Source organism: Dermacentor albipictus, chromosome 7 (assembly GCF_038994185.2).
Source record: "Dermacentor albipictus isolate Rhodes 1998 colony chromosome 7, USDA_Dalb.pri_finalv2, whole genome shotgun sequence".
Lineage (NCBI taxonomy): Eukaryota > Metazoa > Arthropoda > Arachnida > Ixodida > Ixodidae > Dermacentor > Dermacentor albipictus.
This window is the reverse complement of record NC_091827.1, coordinates 44,347,643-44,364,944: the sequence shown is the minus strand read 5'-3', so window position 1 is coordinate 44,364,944 and position 17,302 is coordinate 44,347,643. Positions and strand designations below refer to the sequence as shown.

Here is a 17,302-nt window from a genome sequence, read left to right as displayed (position 1 = left end):
GAAAAATCTCCTGTGGGACTTGGCAAAAGCAGCTTGTATAAGCTCAACCTTGTGGTGTGGTGACAGCCAGATGTGACTGATGCCTCATATTTGAAGGGTCACATGCAGATCTTTGCCCGTGACTAAACAGTAACATTGTGGACAGGCTGTACTACAACTGACATTCTTCTGACCACCGCCATCTCCCTCTGCAGGCTTCCACCACGTGCTGCCTTTCTACAGCTTGCTGATGAGTACGGTGTTCCTCGTCACGAGGACGCTAGAGGTCGAGCGCAAGTGTCGGCAGCGCTACGGCGACCTCTGGGCAAACTACACCCAGCGAGTCAAGTACCGGCTCGTGCCCTACGTCTTCTGATTTTGCCATCTGGCCACCGGATTCCCTCATCTCTCCATCCGACTCTCTCTTCTGACATTGTCACCGCCTGTCTTGTGTGTTTCACGACCCCATCGCTGCCTACCTCCCCACCCCCACCCCCCACCCTTTTTTTTTTCGCTGCGCTCTTACGCAATATCCGCAAGAGAGAAAAGAAGGGCTTCATTTTACAAGCTTGGCACCCTGGGACGCGCGTGACTGGGCCTACGTTTGAGCCGCAAGTTTGCCGCAGACGGCATGGAGACGGAGAAGAGAAGCAGCCTCATGGTATAGCTTGCAGGGCAAAGTTCGCCTTTCGCTTTGGTACTTTTTTGTTTTAACGCAGTAAATCGATTTTCCTGAAATCGATTTCCCAGTCTCATGTAGCCTGGTTTTATCATTTTCGAGTCATATGCCCGGCATGGGCACCTTGTCACCTGCTTCCCGCTGAACATTACGTTGGCGTCGCTTAACCGTTGCTGTGCCAACTCTTTACACAACCACGTCGCAGTGGCGAAATGCTTCATGGGCAAGCTCTGCCCTGTCATAGGAGGCATGTAAAGTCAAAAGAATGAAAGAACTTTTATTAAGCACGTCACAGAACATCATCACTAAGAGTGCACATGTGTGATGCCTTTTAAACGCTTGTTGAAATTGTCACGCTTTCTTTTAAAGGAAGCTGGAATGCTTGAAGTTAAAAAACAACCTGTCGTAGTCCACATGGACTGTGAGAGCAAATGTTTTCCCATCGCCAATTTCTTGGCTTTTAACAACATCAAAATCCATCTGTTTTTACTCATTGCTTTGTACAAAGCATGTATGTGCGCTGTATTCAAAAGGGCACTTATCACTTCCTCCAATTTTGATGCGTGCAAAGACCTGTCCCAGCTACGCCCAGAAATCGGCAGAGACGGCGAAGTCGGTTCCTCTTGCAAAAGACGGGAAGCACCCGTTTTTGCAGCCATGCGACTCTTAAAAAGTTTCAGTTTGGGAAAAGTCGCACAAATCGCTCATTTCATTTTGTGAAATGAGCAAATCATTGCAAGATGTCTTAACTGTTCAAATGGTCTCATTGGAATTGGCCCTCATTCAGATCTGTAGGCGACTGTTGCGCTCCTAGGTTTAGTTTAGATCAGTACGTCCTAGGTTACGAGACATGTTGACAGTGTTGTTGCAGAACTTGTCGCCGTGTCGGTGCCGGCAATGGCCAAGGATCGCGTGCTTTCTGTTGTGATGTAGCCAGTGTAGCCAGCTTCGTTGTTTCACCTGCCGGGCTCTGAGCGCTGTTGGGAAGGCGGTGACAGAGTCCGAGTACTGTGGGCTCGGCCATTTCCTTAGGAGGCACTAGTAATCGCTGCGGCGTTCGCAAGTGATCTGTGCGTTGACAACTTTCACTGCTAAATCTAGCATGTACAAATTGAGCTTGCTTAGCATGCGCCTGTGCGTTTCGGTGCCACTACAATGGCTGTGACTGTGCTGTCATTTACGTTGGCTCAGTTTTACAAAGCTTCAAAACTGTGGAAGTTAATTTTAAGAAAGCAAAGCTTTGCAGAAGTATGTTCTATTGTAATTTAGCCTGCTTTTGAAAAGCTAAAAAAAATTGTACGAGTTAGTTTTAAGGTGGCAACAGATTGCACGGTATGTTCTGTTGTATACGTTTTATTTGCTTTGATGAATTCCGTTTCCTTCATTTTAGTTTGTAGAAATGAGTTCTTCCTAAACATTTGAATTTTCTATTTACTCAGTGTCGCAATATAAATACGGTGCTTTTCTTACGACTTAGAAATGAGTTCTTCCTAAACGTTTAAATCTTTATTTACTCAGTGCGTTTCTTAAGACTTGCTACAGTTTACTGTGTTGTCAAGGCGAAAAGTATTGCAGCTGATAGCTGTTTGAGCTGGTTGGCTTTTTTTTTTCTCCTGATTTGCTTGGTGAATTCATAATTATGTCTGCCAGGAATTGTTATAAGGTTAGCTCTAACAACATGCAGCAACTTGTTATATCGGCGTTTGAAAAAGCCAAAAGCTGTACAGTCTAGTGTTTTCGAGATGACTGTGATCTTGATGCACAATGCATTACGTAGGTAAACTAACACGCTTAACATGAGCTACAACCCAAAAGCGCGTAGCAACGCAGTTGAGCGTTGTAGCTCGTACTGAGCGTAATAGTGCATTGGATTTATTTTTGACATGCGTATGGATTAACTTAATCATCCTTTCTAAGAAATATTCACATCGGTGTGCCGAGTGGCAGTAATTCTTGTTTTTTTTTGTTTTTTTTTTTTTAGGCCTGTGTTTGCTAGGATGAAAAATCGCAGAGGATCATTTGGTACCTGGTATTTTATACATTGTTGTTCATTTGCTTTATCCTTGTTGTTCTTTGCAAAGAGCATTCAATTGCTGAGTAATAACTGAGACAAGCCTTGTCCGACATCTTGCTGCACTTGTTTCAAGGTGTAGGAGCCGCACTGTTTATCCACACTCTCGTTGTGGTGGATATGTTTTTTTAATTATTATTATTATTTAAATACCTGCAATGCCATGATGTGTTTCATTTGTACTTGTGCTCAAAATAAAATGTTTCACGAAACTCTGCATGTTACAAGTCGACGCTTTCACGAAGGTCCTCAATCTGATTCTCAACTCAACCGCGTAGAGTCGTTTTGCGGTCATCTAAGAATGAAATGCAATCGCAGGGCATGCGGTAAGCCAAGCCTCTTTGAGATAAAAAACCAACGCATGCTAAAAAACACAACAAGCATGCTCGTCCTAGCAGGTGTTATGTATTGAAACCAGAGAGACACTGATCACTTTGTTGGATTCAGAAATGGCGTAGACGTCTGGAGAAGCCGTTCACCTGCAGTCTTGATTTGCAATTCATTTTTGGACGACTTTACTCCAACCTGTTCTGAACGCTTCTTTCATTAGAGACAGATCACTTTGTTGGATTCAGAAATGGTGTAGACGTCGCGAGAAGCCGTTCACCCGCAGTCTTGATTTGCAATTCATTTTTGGACGACTTTACTCCAACCTGTTCTGAACGCTTCTTTCATTTCCTGTTTTGTCTAGACAGGTTATTCTTCTTTCACTGGCAATTTGCTCATGCACGTTCATCTTAATACATATATTTTCATGTACATAAGAAAGTGAGAACGCCACTGTTCTTGCTTAGTGTTCTTGTTTGTTTTCACTGTGGTATGCGAATAAGTGCAACATGCTCTTTTTAGTTTCAGATGTCGCATGCTCTGAACGCATGGCCAAAAGAAAGGAAAAAAAAAAGTCAGATTTGTACCCTTGAGATTTTTTATTTTTACTGTATCCCATTGTGTAGCATAGCAACATGTGTCCCCGAAGTGTGAACACAGTTGCCCATTTTATGTATCGCTGCATCATGTAACAATAAACATTATCCCATTCTTTACATGTCGAAAGAGTGCGAGTTACTTTTCATTTTCAGACAAGATCAAAGGGAGCTGTCGCTGGGGTGTGGATTCGGACACCACCCATCGTCTCAAAACTTTTCTGGAAATTGGGAGACATTTCCTTTAAAAGTTTTTCAAGGAATACTCGACAAATTCCTGTCAAACTTGCGTTCTCTACTGCTTTGAAAAAATGGGGAATGCTGCCATTTTTTTTTTGCAGGGTTGCTCATTAATGACATCGAAGGCAGTGGCGCACCAAGAAAGATTTGCTAAGAATCGGGTGGCATTAATTTACCCAATAATTGTGGGTAACATTCATAAATGTAATGAAGGGATTAACTTGAAAATATTGAGGCTGTATTCAATGGGCCCAATTTCTTTACTTTGGGGGCAGGGACGAGATATCTTTGTTTTAAGCACTATAGGGGACCGATTTGTGCTTGCTGTTTGGTTGTATGTCCCATTGAGAAGTGATCTTTGTGCGGTGGTTGTGTGGAACAAGGCATAAGGTTGCCTGCAACACCATCGAGAGGCGCGTGTGTGTGTGCCAAAACTCTCGGGACAACCTGCACATGTCCCATTCCTGTCATTCCTTATGCTTGCTATTCCATACGAGCTACCTGCAAAGCCAAAATGTTTTCTTGGGTGTGTTGCTTCATAATGAGGTAATCTTGTAGTGCAGGACAAGGCTAGGACAAAAAACGTGGTGCACAAGACAGATTACTGGTGCCTGCCCCTTGCACTGCATTTCTTACGCTCGTCTTTTTCCACTGTAAATTTTACATCTAGAAAGCCTTCCTTCGAGTACTTGGTCAAGTGTGGAGGTGACTGCAAAGCTTGCATATGTAAGCTGTTCCAAATTGCATGTCTTTCACAGTCCTTTTTCGAGTGCTGCATGGCTGTTGGGTGTTAGGTAGTGACAGTGCGCGAAACCACTGTCGTAGATAAAGGGAGCAGTGTGGCGAAGACAACATCGAGAACGAATGGGTGAGTGCAAGAAGCTGACAACAACGAAGGGACGCACGTGATATCTGACGCACCGTCAAAACGAAATACTAAGAAGAAAGGAACCATTAAGGGCCCTACACGATGGGTGACGTGGAAGAAAATGAAGGAAGAAGAGGTGAGGGGGAGACCCTAGAACGGCGTGGTGGTGTTCGGATGCAAGCGAGCGCCGAAGAAGTCGGCGTCCGCGGGAGTAAGCCGTCGGGCTGTGGGCCCGAGCTTCCAGACTCCTACCGGCAGAACCTGGACTGCCTAGCCTCCAGAGCCAGGACAAGGTCCCACCGCGTGACTGGAGTGAGCTGTCGGGCCACGGGCTCGAGCTTCCAGATTCCCACAGGCAGAACCTGGACTGCCTAACCTCCTGAGCCAGCACAAGGTCCCATCGCGTGACAACCTGGAGTTTGTTCAAGGAGTGACCAGTGCCTTCTGTCAACGACGGCTCGGTGCTCTTCACCTACGCGACCATGTGCCAGAACTGTTGGTAGGCCGCACCCCGCTTTCAGTCTACTGTCTTTGTGTATTCGGACACACCTAACAACTATAGGATTAGAATAGCGGTGACTTTGATTAAGGAGAACTGTGTTATAAGCAGCATAAAGTGCTCTTTATTCTTTTTTTTCTATCCTTTGTTTATGTGTTTTCTTTCCTCTTTCTATATGTAAATATACATTCTTCTTTCACTTCTGAAATCAAATGCTCTCATCCTTCATTTGAATGGAAAACATGGATAGTTATATTATTATTATTAATCGCTTTCCATAAACGAACCGTGACAATGGCATGCACTAAAGATAGCCAAACTGGCTCCTTCGCTGCCTTCGGTATGTCTGTGAATGAGTGCCAGTCACCAGATGTACTGCCAGTGGATCTTGACTAGTAGGAGTGGCAACGGCATAAACATTGGCCAAAATAAGATATATTGAAAAGAGACAGCAGGTTGGGCTGCTTGTGGAGAGACGAAGCTAAGTAGGTTGTATTGTCAAGGTGTTAAGCTCGGAGCTCAGCGCTAACCTAATCTTGCCCACCAACAAAGCATTTTATCAAAATGTGAAAGAAAATTCAAGTTCTGTGACAATTTGAGTGGGCTGCTCAAATCCTCATCTTCGCAAGAAGGTATGTAGCAACATACGAAGGTTACTAGGAAAGTTTTGATATGCACAATGCTACAATTCTACTGATACATCTCCGAGAAACATAGCCAATTCTTGATGCATCCAGGACAAGTCTGAACTTGTTTGCTCTTCTGCAGGTTCTTGCAGTAGGACATTTGTTAGTGCCTGCTTGGCAATCTGGCCATCTGCAATGGAGCTGAAAAGAACTTTGTGCCATGACTATTATTTTAGAAACAGTTTTGACAAAACTGAAAGCATTTAGTGCTTGCAGCAGAATTTTGTGGAGCTTGTGCCTTCCAAGTGGAAATTTCTGCTGGTTTTAGAAATTTACAGAAGGTGCATAATCTAATAGAAAAGCAAGGATAAAAGTGTGTGCCTGGCGACCACAATCGATGGAAAACATTACCGCTATGTAAAAGATTATGTGCAAGGACAATTGTTTCAAGGGCATTGAAGTGTCCCTACATATTGCATTGCTGGCAGTTGCAAAAATCTTGCATAAGCATGTGCGAGTCAAAAAAGTTTCATCGTGACATGTGCCTCACACTTTGGCAGATTAGCAAAAGCGCATCTGTACTGAATAGTGCGAGGATATGCTGTTGTAGTTTCAACAAATAAAGCAGCTCAAGACGAATTTTTTGCATCGTTACAAATTACAAGACCTGAATTTATCAGTTTGAACTACAGATGTTCCAGTCAACAAGTGTGCATGCCACTCAGCAGTATGAAGAGTGAAGTGGCAGTGAAGTATTGGCACGAGAATGGTGGGGACTTTCTTCTGAAACAGCGATTATGTCGCAACTTTTCCTCTTGAGCAAAGTGCCATTACTGCAAAGTGGCCGGCACACAACAGTATGCCTCCTCGAAGTTTTTGGCAAGCTTCAACGGCAGCCAAAGATGGGACTGAGGGGGACCATGTTGAACCATGACACTGTGTCTGTGTGCCCATCAACTTCCTCGAGTGAACTCATGAATGAGTCACCTTGCAGCCCCGACATGGCCTTGCATGATAATTAGCTGTTCCCTATAGTAAAGCATTGCATACATGGCAAGAGGTTTGCGAAGCCCTGGATAATAAGTCATCCATGCTTAAAAGAGTGATCTTGCATACTCAAAGAAAATAAACAGAAAAAGTATGCTTGAATGTAAAAGTGCATGGGATCTTTTATGGCAAGTATCTTGAGAAAATGTGTGGGTCTGGAAGTCTAAGAGACTAGAGGAATATCATTGTAGTGCCCCTATTGCCAAATCTTTGAGAATGTCTTTGACACCATGCATGGTATTCCTTGCAGCAGCAATAATATCTTGTTATACTAAAACATGTATAAACACACTTCACTCTATTGAGGTTCAAAATATATGGTGTTCTATGGATCGGAAGTTATAAAAAGCTACATACTTTGCTATAACAAGAATTTCGTTATATCGAGGTTTCAATCTGTTAAAACATGCGTTGGTGTGTTACTTCAAATTTTATAAGAGGAGGCTTTTACAAACTACCAACTGGAACACCAATGTATGCCATAGTTGATTTTGGGGACAGTTAAGTGATGCACTTATTGTCTTTGGATTCCTGCTGATGGGTACATGCTCGGCTTCAATTTTGCAACATGTACATGTGTGCAAAGTGAACAGTGGTAAAAAGGCAATATGACTAATGAGTGAATCTTCATGGCTGTTTACGTGGACATGGTGATTTAATTGATGTGCATGTAATGTCGGTCTCTTAAAATATAGTACTTGACCTGAACAGCTAGGTTGTCTTGGTGCATACTAAAACACGCGCTCGACTGTCAACAGATGGACAGCTTCGTCGCGCATATGTAAATTGCAGTCAGGTTCAAATGCAAATTTCAATCGTGCCGATGAAATATTTCGGTTGTGAATTAGTATACGCGTCCTCCTAATCTTTACCACGCCGTTAAAACGAAGATGCTCACGAGATCAGAAGGTGTCTGCATGCATGTCGCAGATACCCTCACCTGTACAGGTGAGAAGTCCACTTCTGTTGGACGCACGAGCACATAAGCGCCGGGCTTGGGACGCATTTTTTCTTTTATATTTGCAGTTTTTCAAAATGTTTAGGACACGCATTAAAACTGCGCTAGCGCACCACATTTACCACATCGGCGCCGTAGTCAAAGGAGCATATGCAGCGTTCATACGTTTCCCATTTTACGTTTTGGCCCGCCTTATATTTTTCCAAACACGCATTAAATTTCTCTTGAAGTGCTTCAGACTCAATGTTTTAAGATTATGCTTTTTTTATTTCTTTCTTCTTGTAGCTGCATACGCCTCTCGTTCTTCTTGCTGCTAATCTTTAAAGATGTCACTGGCATCGGCATTATCGTTGTTTAGACGTCGATATCCACACGATCGCTATATTCACGTCTTGTTTTCCTACGTGCGCCGACACGTGTAGTAGAGCATGCCGTAGCGCGCACGTTGACAGAGCAGAATGCGGATAAACCGTTACAAGCGGGTACAGAGGCACCTCAGCTTCTATAAAAATGCCTTCGGATTCCGACCACCGTATCAGATCCTCGTGGACGGCACGTTCTGCGCGGCTGCGCTCAAGTACAAAGTGAACATCAGGGATCAAATGCCAAAGTGAGTTCTCCATGTCTCTATGCTACAGGCGACGTCGCTTTCCTGTTCGGAGCTTCGCGTCGCGAAATCGGCTGACGTTTCGCTACATAAAGCGTAACAATATGTCTTTCATTGGTTATTTAGAACGACAAGCGATGCAGAAGACAAATCATTGGTTCAAATCATAGCCGCGTATTAACTGCCACTTACCCAACCAGCAGGAGGTGTAGCAAATTCCCACTACCCAACCAATCCTTCTTGACGCGATTACTCAATATTTGTAATTCAAGGTTGTAAACTCTTATGGTAGAATTGTTCGTAAGTGTAGGCGCCATCCAATCGCAACTTCGGACATATTACCGACGGCTGACAGCACCTAACGAACCAAAAGCTTTGTGAATTCCTCCCGAGGTGCCCGCCGCGAGCGACACAGCCACGGTTCTTCTGCGTACACGTATATATCTTTTTATGCGAAGCATATTACGAGAGCTCAACCCAGCTCCTCAGGCGCGGCGGTGTCGCCTTGAAACCACGTGACACCGTGACGTCACGACAGAGGAGAAGCGGCTTTGGCTCAACTCTTGCAAGACGGGCTGGGTGGGAATCGAACCAGGGTCTCCGGAGTGTGGGACGGAGACGCTACCACTGAGCCACGAGTACGATGCTTCAAAGCGGTACAAAAGCGCCTCTAGTGAATGCGGTGTTGCCTTAGAAACGAGCTGTTTCTAAGGCGTGCGTCTCTTGCTCAGGCGCACATTTCGTTGCCGCGCCGAACGCTGCTTTGCTCGACGCTCACCGCGTCCAATGCGGGGCGCGTAGTCGCTGCGCTGTAGCCCATTGTCTTACACCCCTTGGCGGGTCGACGGGAACGCTGTCGCGTTCCACTCTTGAAGGCGAAGCAGTAATGCATGAGTTGTTTCTTCGTCTAGCCGAACCAAATATAGCCAAGCAACAGCAGTTCACCAGGCTAAACAGTGGTTCAACAACTAAAATAAAGGCTAGTATGCTTTGCATCCTGGGCTTAACCTTACCTAAGCCACAGCCATTTTTTTTCTTATAATTTAGGTACCTCGGCGACGAAGTCAAACTCTGCACTACGGTCTGCGCCGTGACCGAGACGGAGAGCCTCGGCCCAACGCTGTACGGGGCCACGCTGGTCGTCAAGCAGTTTTCCGTCCGGCGCTGCGGCCACGAGAAGCAGCCCATCACGGCCGCCAACTGCTTCCACAGCATGGTGCGCAAGCGCAACCCGGACCACTACATGGTCGCCACGCAGGACCACGACCTCAGCGAGCGACTGCGCGCCCTGGTCGGCGTGCCGCTCCTCTACCTCTTCAACGCCATCACTCTCGAAAAGCCGTCGGAGAAGAGCGAAAAGAAGGGCATGGAGGCGCTGCGGGCGCAGTCGGAGGCCCCCGAGCGGCAGATGGAGGTCGTCAAGCAGCTCAAGAAGCAACAGAACCTCCTGGAGGACGAAGCGGCGGCCAAGAGGAAGCGGAGGAAGCCCGCGGGGCCCAACCCGCTGTCGTGCAAGAAGCCGAAGAAGGCCCCGAAGAGGCCGTCGTCTGACGCCGTGCAGGCTGGCTCGGAGGCTGGCAGAAAGCGAAAGAGGCACAAACGCGTCAAGCTTGCCAAGCACGTTGCGTCAGAACTTTCGAAGTCTTCTGCGGAGTAAAGTGGTGTGCGCCTGGCCTTGGTGCTCCTCTGTGTTGCTTGCTCCGTGATGTAGCGGGGCATTGACTTTGGTGGTGATCTTGGTTGAGCGACGGATTATTATGCCCCAAAGGTGTAAAGTAACCAATGGTTGATTGGCGAGTTATGTCTGAAAGCAAGGCAGGATTCTGCAGATTACTTTGAAACATCTGGGATCCTGTAATGTGCACTCAGCGTTTGGTATTCGAGTATGTTTGGACTCTGCCCCCACTGGAATGCTTCCGCAGCTGCCGGGAACCAAGAACTGTAATCTGGTGCAGAGCAGAGAAATGCCATTAGCCGTTGTTCCACCGTGGCACGTTAAGGCAGCCTGCAGGGGACGCTGTCACCCAGGGCTCCGAATTAATTTTGATTACACGAGGTCAGTATGTAACGTAAAATGCAGTGTTGTTACTTGTGCATATCCACATTCCGCCCCATTGAAATGTAGAATGCAACCATCATAGCTCCGAATCAAACCCTGAAGCTTGTTCTCCACAGAATGCCGCAATTAGTGAGTCGCCAAAGCATGTGATGTTGTGGTGGCGTACAGTTGACTACAAGAGTGAAGATGCAAATAATGAACTTATCGGTAGAAGTAAGCGGCCTTGACAAGAGGAAGTTTCGCCTGTAGTCTAAGAAGCACTAGTAAATGAGAAATAATTTTGGGGCTTTATGGGCTAGAATCATGATCTGCCTATGAGGCATGCTGTAGTAGGGGACTTTGCATTAATTTTGAAGGCCCGAAGTTCTTTAATGTGTGTCCAAAGCTTGGTAAACGAAAGCTTTTGCATTCTGCTCCCGTAGGAAAGTGGCTGCTATGTCCAGAAATGAAACTCGTATGTTCAGCCACAGAACGCTATAGGCACCAAGTTATCCTTGCGAGTGATGATAACCTAAGGCTTAATAAGCCTGTTCCAAGTTGAATTTCTTTGCTTTACTAACGCAGGTTGAAAAAAAAGAAAGTGCTACTGCCTGACAATGCAAACCCACTTGATGCAATGGCATTTGTGCACTCTGCACTTCACACATGGGATTTACAATGCAATCCAGACAAAAACTTGAAAAAAAAAAGGAGTACAGCTTTTGCAATCTTACCAGCAGAGGTGAAGTTGGTTCTTGCATCTAAATCGCCTCCGAATGAGAGTTACACCAGCTGGAGCATGCTTTTGCTCTTTCGAGTGCAAGAGCTGGAATGATTGATTAGTAAAAGCTTGTTTCTGGATAAAATACTACCTTCGGCTGTGTATTGATATTACGAATTTCCATAACATTTTCCAAAATGCTCAAGCTAAAACCAAGTGAATCATAGATGCACGTCGAGCAGGATCCACTAAGCTAAATTAGTTGTTTTAAACCCACACGAAGTAGGAAAAATATTCTCTGCAACACGCAGTTTTTTTCGTTTCCCTAGCAAGATGGTGGCACTCTGGTTTCACTTTTGGGACATCGCCTCCTTGGTTCCAGATGTCAGTTTTGAAAGAAGCCAGATCCCATTTGCCAGATGTCACTCCTTTTACAAGTGCCATTTTTTAGATGAAGGAAATCTTCACAAAATGCTTGCTGAACTTCTTTTAGGCAAAGTCATTTAGGTTGGGCAATCATTGACTTGGTGCTGCCGCTGCCCGAGTACCCGTAATCTCTGACAGCACAGAGGATACCTCTGTGCTGAAGGTATAAATCCTTGCCAACTGCTGTCGTTCTTGCTCTTTTATGTCCGCTGCAGGACAAAGGCCTCGTCCAGTGATCTCCCATTACCGATCTTGCCAGCCGACTTGATCCTGTGCCTGCTCATTTCCCAATTTTATTGAACCACATACTCTTTGGCATAGAATTTCATGCAACAATTACTAGAGGGGACTCTGGCACTAGTGTATAAGGCAGCTGCAAGCGGGGCACTTCAGCCAGCTTGGGGATAATGGTTAGTACATAGATTTGGCCAAACTTCGTCCTTCTGGCTTCAAACGCCTTTGTCACTTTGTAAACTCATTTTTAACAAAGTAATGTGCAATAAATAATTACACCAGCATTATTGAAATTGCCAGACGACAGGACCTGTAGCACAGAAGCCCGATATTGAAACCACTATGTCACAGACGCATGCATTGACAAGCAGCATAAAACGCCCTTATGAATTTCTCGCGGGCAAGCTAGCAGGTTGAGACACTTGACGCATTTCGATTCGGCCACCTCAACGAGCTTAACCACTGCAATTAGTAGCAACTGTGCATGCTCTCGGAGTCTCCTGCACATGGAAAAGTATAGGTTGCTCAGAAATTTAGGACAATGAAGGCAGATAAAGTGTAATGAAGGAAGCCACAAAAACTTCAGAAGTCGCAAGCACAAATATCAGACAAATCCATGTACCACCCATCGTTCCCACACGAGACGTTCATTTCAGTATTTGCCCGATGTTTGTGCACAGGCGCAAAACTCTGTGGTCTTGGGCAGTGCTCGACTGCGATTCTGTTCCCTTGGCAACCAGCCTGTCGCTCTTAAGGAAACACCTGCACTACACAGTGCAGTGCTAAAAGGCACACTATTTTCAACACCCCCTGCTCTCAGCAGCACGAGACTGTACATGCTAAGCAACAATGTCGGCTTGCCTTCGCCGGCAGGTAACTGTGCTGGCACACGTTTCATGTCTATATCTGGTTATGCGAGCTCATCTACACAATGGCCATCACAGCAATTAGCCAATGGTGGTCAACTACAGACCGGTGTTGGAAAGTTTAAAGACGTTTATAGTGACACCTTTGGAAACTGACCCTGGCAACCCTTAACACCCAAACTCTGTCGAGTGAGGCTAGCTTAGCAGTACTCTTTGAGGAACTATCAGGCATTGTTTGGGATATCATTGACCTTAATAATATTTGGGGTTTTACGTGCCAAAACCACTTTCTGATTATGAGGCACGCCGTAGTGGAGGACTCCGGAAATTTTGACCACCTGGGGTTCTTTAACGTGCACCTAAATCTAAGCACACCAATGTTTTTCGCATTTCGCCCCCATCGAAATGCAGCCGCCTTGGCCGGGATTCGATCCCGCGACCTCGTGCTCAGCAGCCCAACACCATAGCCACTGAGCAATTACGGCGGGTTCTCATTGACCTTAGTGAGATTAGAACTGGTGAGGCTTATACAGTGCTGACTAACGGCCATGTACTCTGCTACAGAGGTCTCCCAGATAAGCAATACGGCGTAGGACTCCTAATCCATTAGGACATAGCGGGCAACATTGATGGATTATACAGCATTAATGAGAGGGTAGCAGTAGTCATAATCAAACTTAATAAGAGGTACAGATTAAGGATAGTACAAGCCTACGCTCCAACCTCCAGTCATGATGATGATGAAATAGATCAGTTTTATGAAGATGTTTAATTATAGCGATGAGAAAAGTGCAAACTCAGTTATACTGTAGTTATTGCCTTCAATGCAAAAGTAGGGGAAAAGCAGGCTGGTCAACAAGCAATTGGCAATGATGGCGTTGATTCTAGGAACACTAGAGGAGAGATACTGGTAGAATTCACAGAAAGGAATATGCTACAAATAATGAACACCTTCAGGAAGCGTAGCAACAGAAAGACGACTTGGAAAAGCCCTAATGGTGAAACAAGAAATGAAATAGATTTCATACTTTCTGCTAATCCTAGCATCGTGAAGGATGTTAAAGTGTTAGGTAAGGTACGCTGATCATAGGTTAGTGAGGTCTAGGATTCACCTCAATTTGAAAATAGAAAGAGTAAAATTGGTCCGGAAGAATCAGGCCAACCCAGATGCAGCAAGGGTGAAAGCAGACCAATTCAGGCTGCTACTTGCAAACAAATATGCAGCCTTAGAACAGAGACGTGAAGATGACAAAGAGGTAATGAATGAAACTGTAACTAGGCTGGCTTCAAAGGAAGCAATTGAAGCGGGAGGTAAGGCACCAAGGCAACCAGTAGGCAAACTCTCCCAAGTAACAAAGGACCTAATAAAGAAGCGACAAAGTGTGAAAGTGTCCAACTCAAGAGACGAGAAGGATTTGTGGAACTGTCAAAACTGATCAACAAGTAGAAAATAAGGGATATTCGATATTATAATGTGAGAAAGACTGAGGAAGCCATAAAGTATAGACGCAGCATGAAATCAGCGAGGAGGAAACTTTGCATAGGACAAACCAAAATGTATGCACTGAAAGAAAGAGGGTAATATTATCAGCAATCTTGAAGATATAATAAACGCAGCGGAAGAATTCTATACTGACTTGTACAGTACCAAGAGGAGCCACGATACTTCCATTTGAAGCAGTAATGAACAGGTTGCAGAGACTCTACAACTAGCGATGAGGTTACAAGGTCATTGCAAGACATGAAACAGGGGAAAAGTGGCAGAAGATGGAATAACAGTTGATTTAATCAAAGATGGAGGATACATAATGCTTCAAAAACTGGCAGCTCTCTATACGAACTATCTATCGACTTCAGGTGTCCCAGAGAACTAGAAGAATGCAAACATACTAATCTACAAAAGGGGAGAAATTAAAGAATTGAAAAATTATAGGCCCATTAGCTTACTCCCAGTATTATATAAAATATTAACCAAGATAATTTCCAATAGAATAAGGGCAACACGGAACTGTCGTCAACCAAGGGAATAGGCTGGCTTCAGGAAAGGTTACTCTAGAATGTATCACATCCGCAATATTATTCAGGTAATCGAGAAATCTGCAGAGTACAATTAGCCTCTCTATATGGCTTTCATAGATTACGAAAAGGTATTTGAGTCAGGCGAGATACCAGCAGTCATAGAGACATTACGTAAGCAAGGAGTACAGGACGATTACGTAAATAGCTTGGAAAGTACCTACAAAGATTCCGCAGCTATGTTAATTCTCCGCAAGAAAAAGCAGGAAGATACCTATGCAGAAAGGGGTGACAAGGAGACACAATCTCTCCAACGCTATTCACTGTGTGCTTGGATGTATTCAAGCTATTAAACTGGGTAAGCTTAGGAATAAGGATCAACGGTGAACATCTCGGCAACCTTCGATTTGCAGATGACATTGTCCTGTTCAGCAACACTGGAGACGAGCTACAACAAATAATTGAAGACCTTACCAGAGATTGTGCGAGAGTGGGGTTGAAGATTAATATGCAGAAGACAAAGACAATGATGAATAGCCAGGCAAGGGAACAAGAGTTTAGGATTGCCAGTCAGCCTCTATAGTCTGTGAAGGAGTACGTTTAACCTTTGTCAATTACTCACAGGGAATTCTCATCATGGAAAGGAAATTAACAGAATAAAAATAGATTCGAGCTCATATGGCAGACATTGTCAGCTCCAGACTGGAAGCTTACTATTATCATTGAAAAGGAAGGTGTACAATAATTGCATTTTACCGATGCTGACATATGGGGCAGGAACTTGGAAACTAACAGAGAAACTTGAGAACAAGTTAAGGACCGTGCAAAGAGCGATGGAATGAAGAATGCTAGGCATAACGTTAAGAGACAGAGCGGTTTGGATCAGAGAACAAACAGGTGTAGTCGATATTCTAATAGACATCAAGAGAAAAAAAAAAAAGAAAACGGAGCTAGGCAGGTCATGTAATGTGTAGGTTAGCCGGTGGAACATTAGGGTTACAGAATAGGTGCCAAGGAAACAGAAGCACATTTGAGGACGACAGAAGACCAAGTGGGGTGATGAAATTAGGAAATTTACGGGTGCTGGTTGGAATCTGTTGGCACAGGACAGGGGTAATTGGAGATCGCAAGGAGAGGCCTTCGTCCTGCAGTGGACATAAACTAGGCTGATGATGATGTAAATAGTCTGCAAACGTCAATGCTTCACCGCAATTTTTATCTCACAGGGGATATGTGCCTCTGTTTGTCAACTTACGAGGCATACTTAAAAATTAAATTATGGGGTTTTACGTGCCAAAACCACTTCCTGATTATGAGGCACGCCGTAGTGGAGGACTCCGGAAATTTCGACCACCTGGGGATCTTTAACGTGCACCTAAATCTAAGTACACGGGTGTCTTCGCATTTCGCCCCCATCGAAATGCGGCCGCCGTAGCCGGGATTCGATCCCGCGACCTCGTGCTCAGCAGCCTAACACCATAGCCACTGAGCAACCACGGCGGGTGAGGCATACTTAAGAGCTAATTAGTGAGCCATCTCGGTGCATCAAAGATGCTTTTCTAGGCAAAGCAATATCTTGAGATTGCATAACATTTTAGGAGGCTGGGGCTGTTTTTGTTTCTTACATTCTCGCCATTCACTCGCCAACGCAGAAAATAAACTTAAAATGTAGCTTAAAAAATAAAGGATGTCCAACTACCATTATAACAGACAAAAATTCTGGGAAAGTCATCGTCGTTAGAGTTTTGTCCCATCCATAAACACATTACAGTTTGCAAAATACTGGGTTACAGGAGAGGTGTATGGCAGCAACAATGCTGGCAACAAAATCTGGTGACTGAGTAGCCGGAGGGCATGCCAAGCTAATACTTCTGTGACCTATCATCTACTTAAGCGCTGGTTTAAAGCGTTGGTAGAAACAGTGGTTAAGGTGCTGCACTTTTACTGTCATCCTTCAACAACGATGACACGACACAAATATTTCAAAGTATTGTAGTTGGACAAATAGTCCCAAGGCGTCGCTACCAGCTTTGCAACTGCCATACACTGCTCCGGCAATCCGTAAACAGTAACAAGGTGAAACTCGTAATTATCACCACTTATTGACTTTACACTAAAAATAAAGAATTTTGGGTCATGACCTTGCGACTGTCCAAAAATAATGTTACCAACACTGCTGTAGACTCTGTGTTGGCTTGAGTCTTGGAAGCACTAAGACAACAACACGATCGGTAAGGATAGGCATTTTATGTACAAGTGTATGTTATACAGGTTATGACTTTACATAATACTACACACCACTGGTACAGCCTCCCACACCACCCCCGTGTCCCTCCACAAACCATCACAGTGCATACATAAGCCATACAAGTTGCTTGGTAGTGCACGCCATAACCAGATGGTCACATTCACTATACCTTGGGTCGATGTATGAAGTGCTGCACAGAAAGATACATCTTCACTCTTGTGCAGCTTAAACTATTACAAGCAACGAGGAGAAAGCT

The 17,302-nt window shown here is 44.7% G+C and overlaps 2 protein-coding genes across 18 annotated transcripts in view; both read left to right on the top strand.

Annotated features, from left to right (window-relative positions):
- LOC139047886 (delta(14)-sterol reductase TM7SF2-like) overlaps window positions 1-3,772 on the top strand; it is a 41,500-nt gene extending 37,728 nt beyond the window's left edge. For all 17 annotated transcript variants that reach the window (XM_070522058.1, XM_070522057.1, XM_070522054.1 and 14 more), the window contains one exon: window positions 195-3,772. In XM_070522058.1, the coding sequence (XP_070378159.1) occupies window positions 195-355 (161 nt within the window). In that variant the 3' untranslated portion in view covers window positions 356-3,772. The remainder of the gene's footprint in view (window positions 1-194) is intronic.
- A 4,501-nt stretch (window positions 3,773-8,273) lies between these two features.
- Window positions 8,274-10,167, top strand: LOC139047874 (rRNA-processing protein UTP23 homolog). Its single transcript, XM_070522025.1, has 2 exons — window positions 8,274-8,500; window positions 9,545-10,167. Exons 1-2 carry the CDS (start codon window positions 8,349-8,351, stop codon window positions 10,152-10,154), a joined length of 762 nt encoding a protein of 253 aa, XP_070378126.1. The 5' UTR covers window positions 8,274-8,348; the 3' UTR covers window positions 10,155-10,167.
- The last annotated feature ends 7,135 nt before the right edge of the window (window positions 10,168-17,302 follow it).

What these genes read in the sequence shown, in the direction of transcription:
- LOC139047874 (XM_070522025.1), top strand. Translation starts at nt 8,349, where the DNA reads ATGCGGATAAACCGTTACAAGCGGGTACAGAGGCACCTCAGCTTCTAT. An exon ending in ATCAGGGATCAAATGCCAAA is followed by an intron (nt 8,501 to 9,544) that starts GTGAGTTCTCCA and finishes CTTATAATTTAG; the next exon opens with GTACCTCGGCGACGAAGTCA.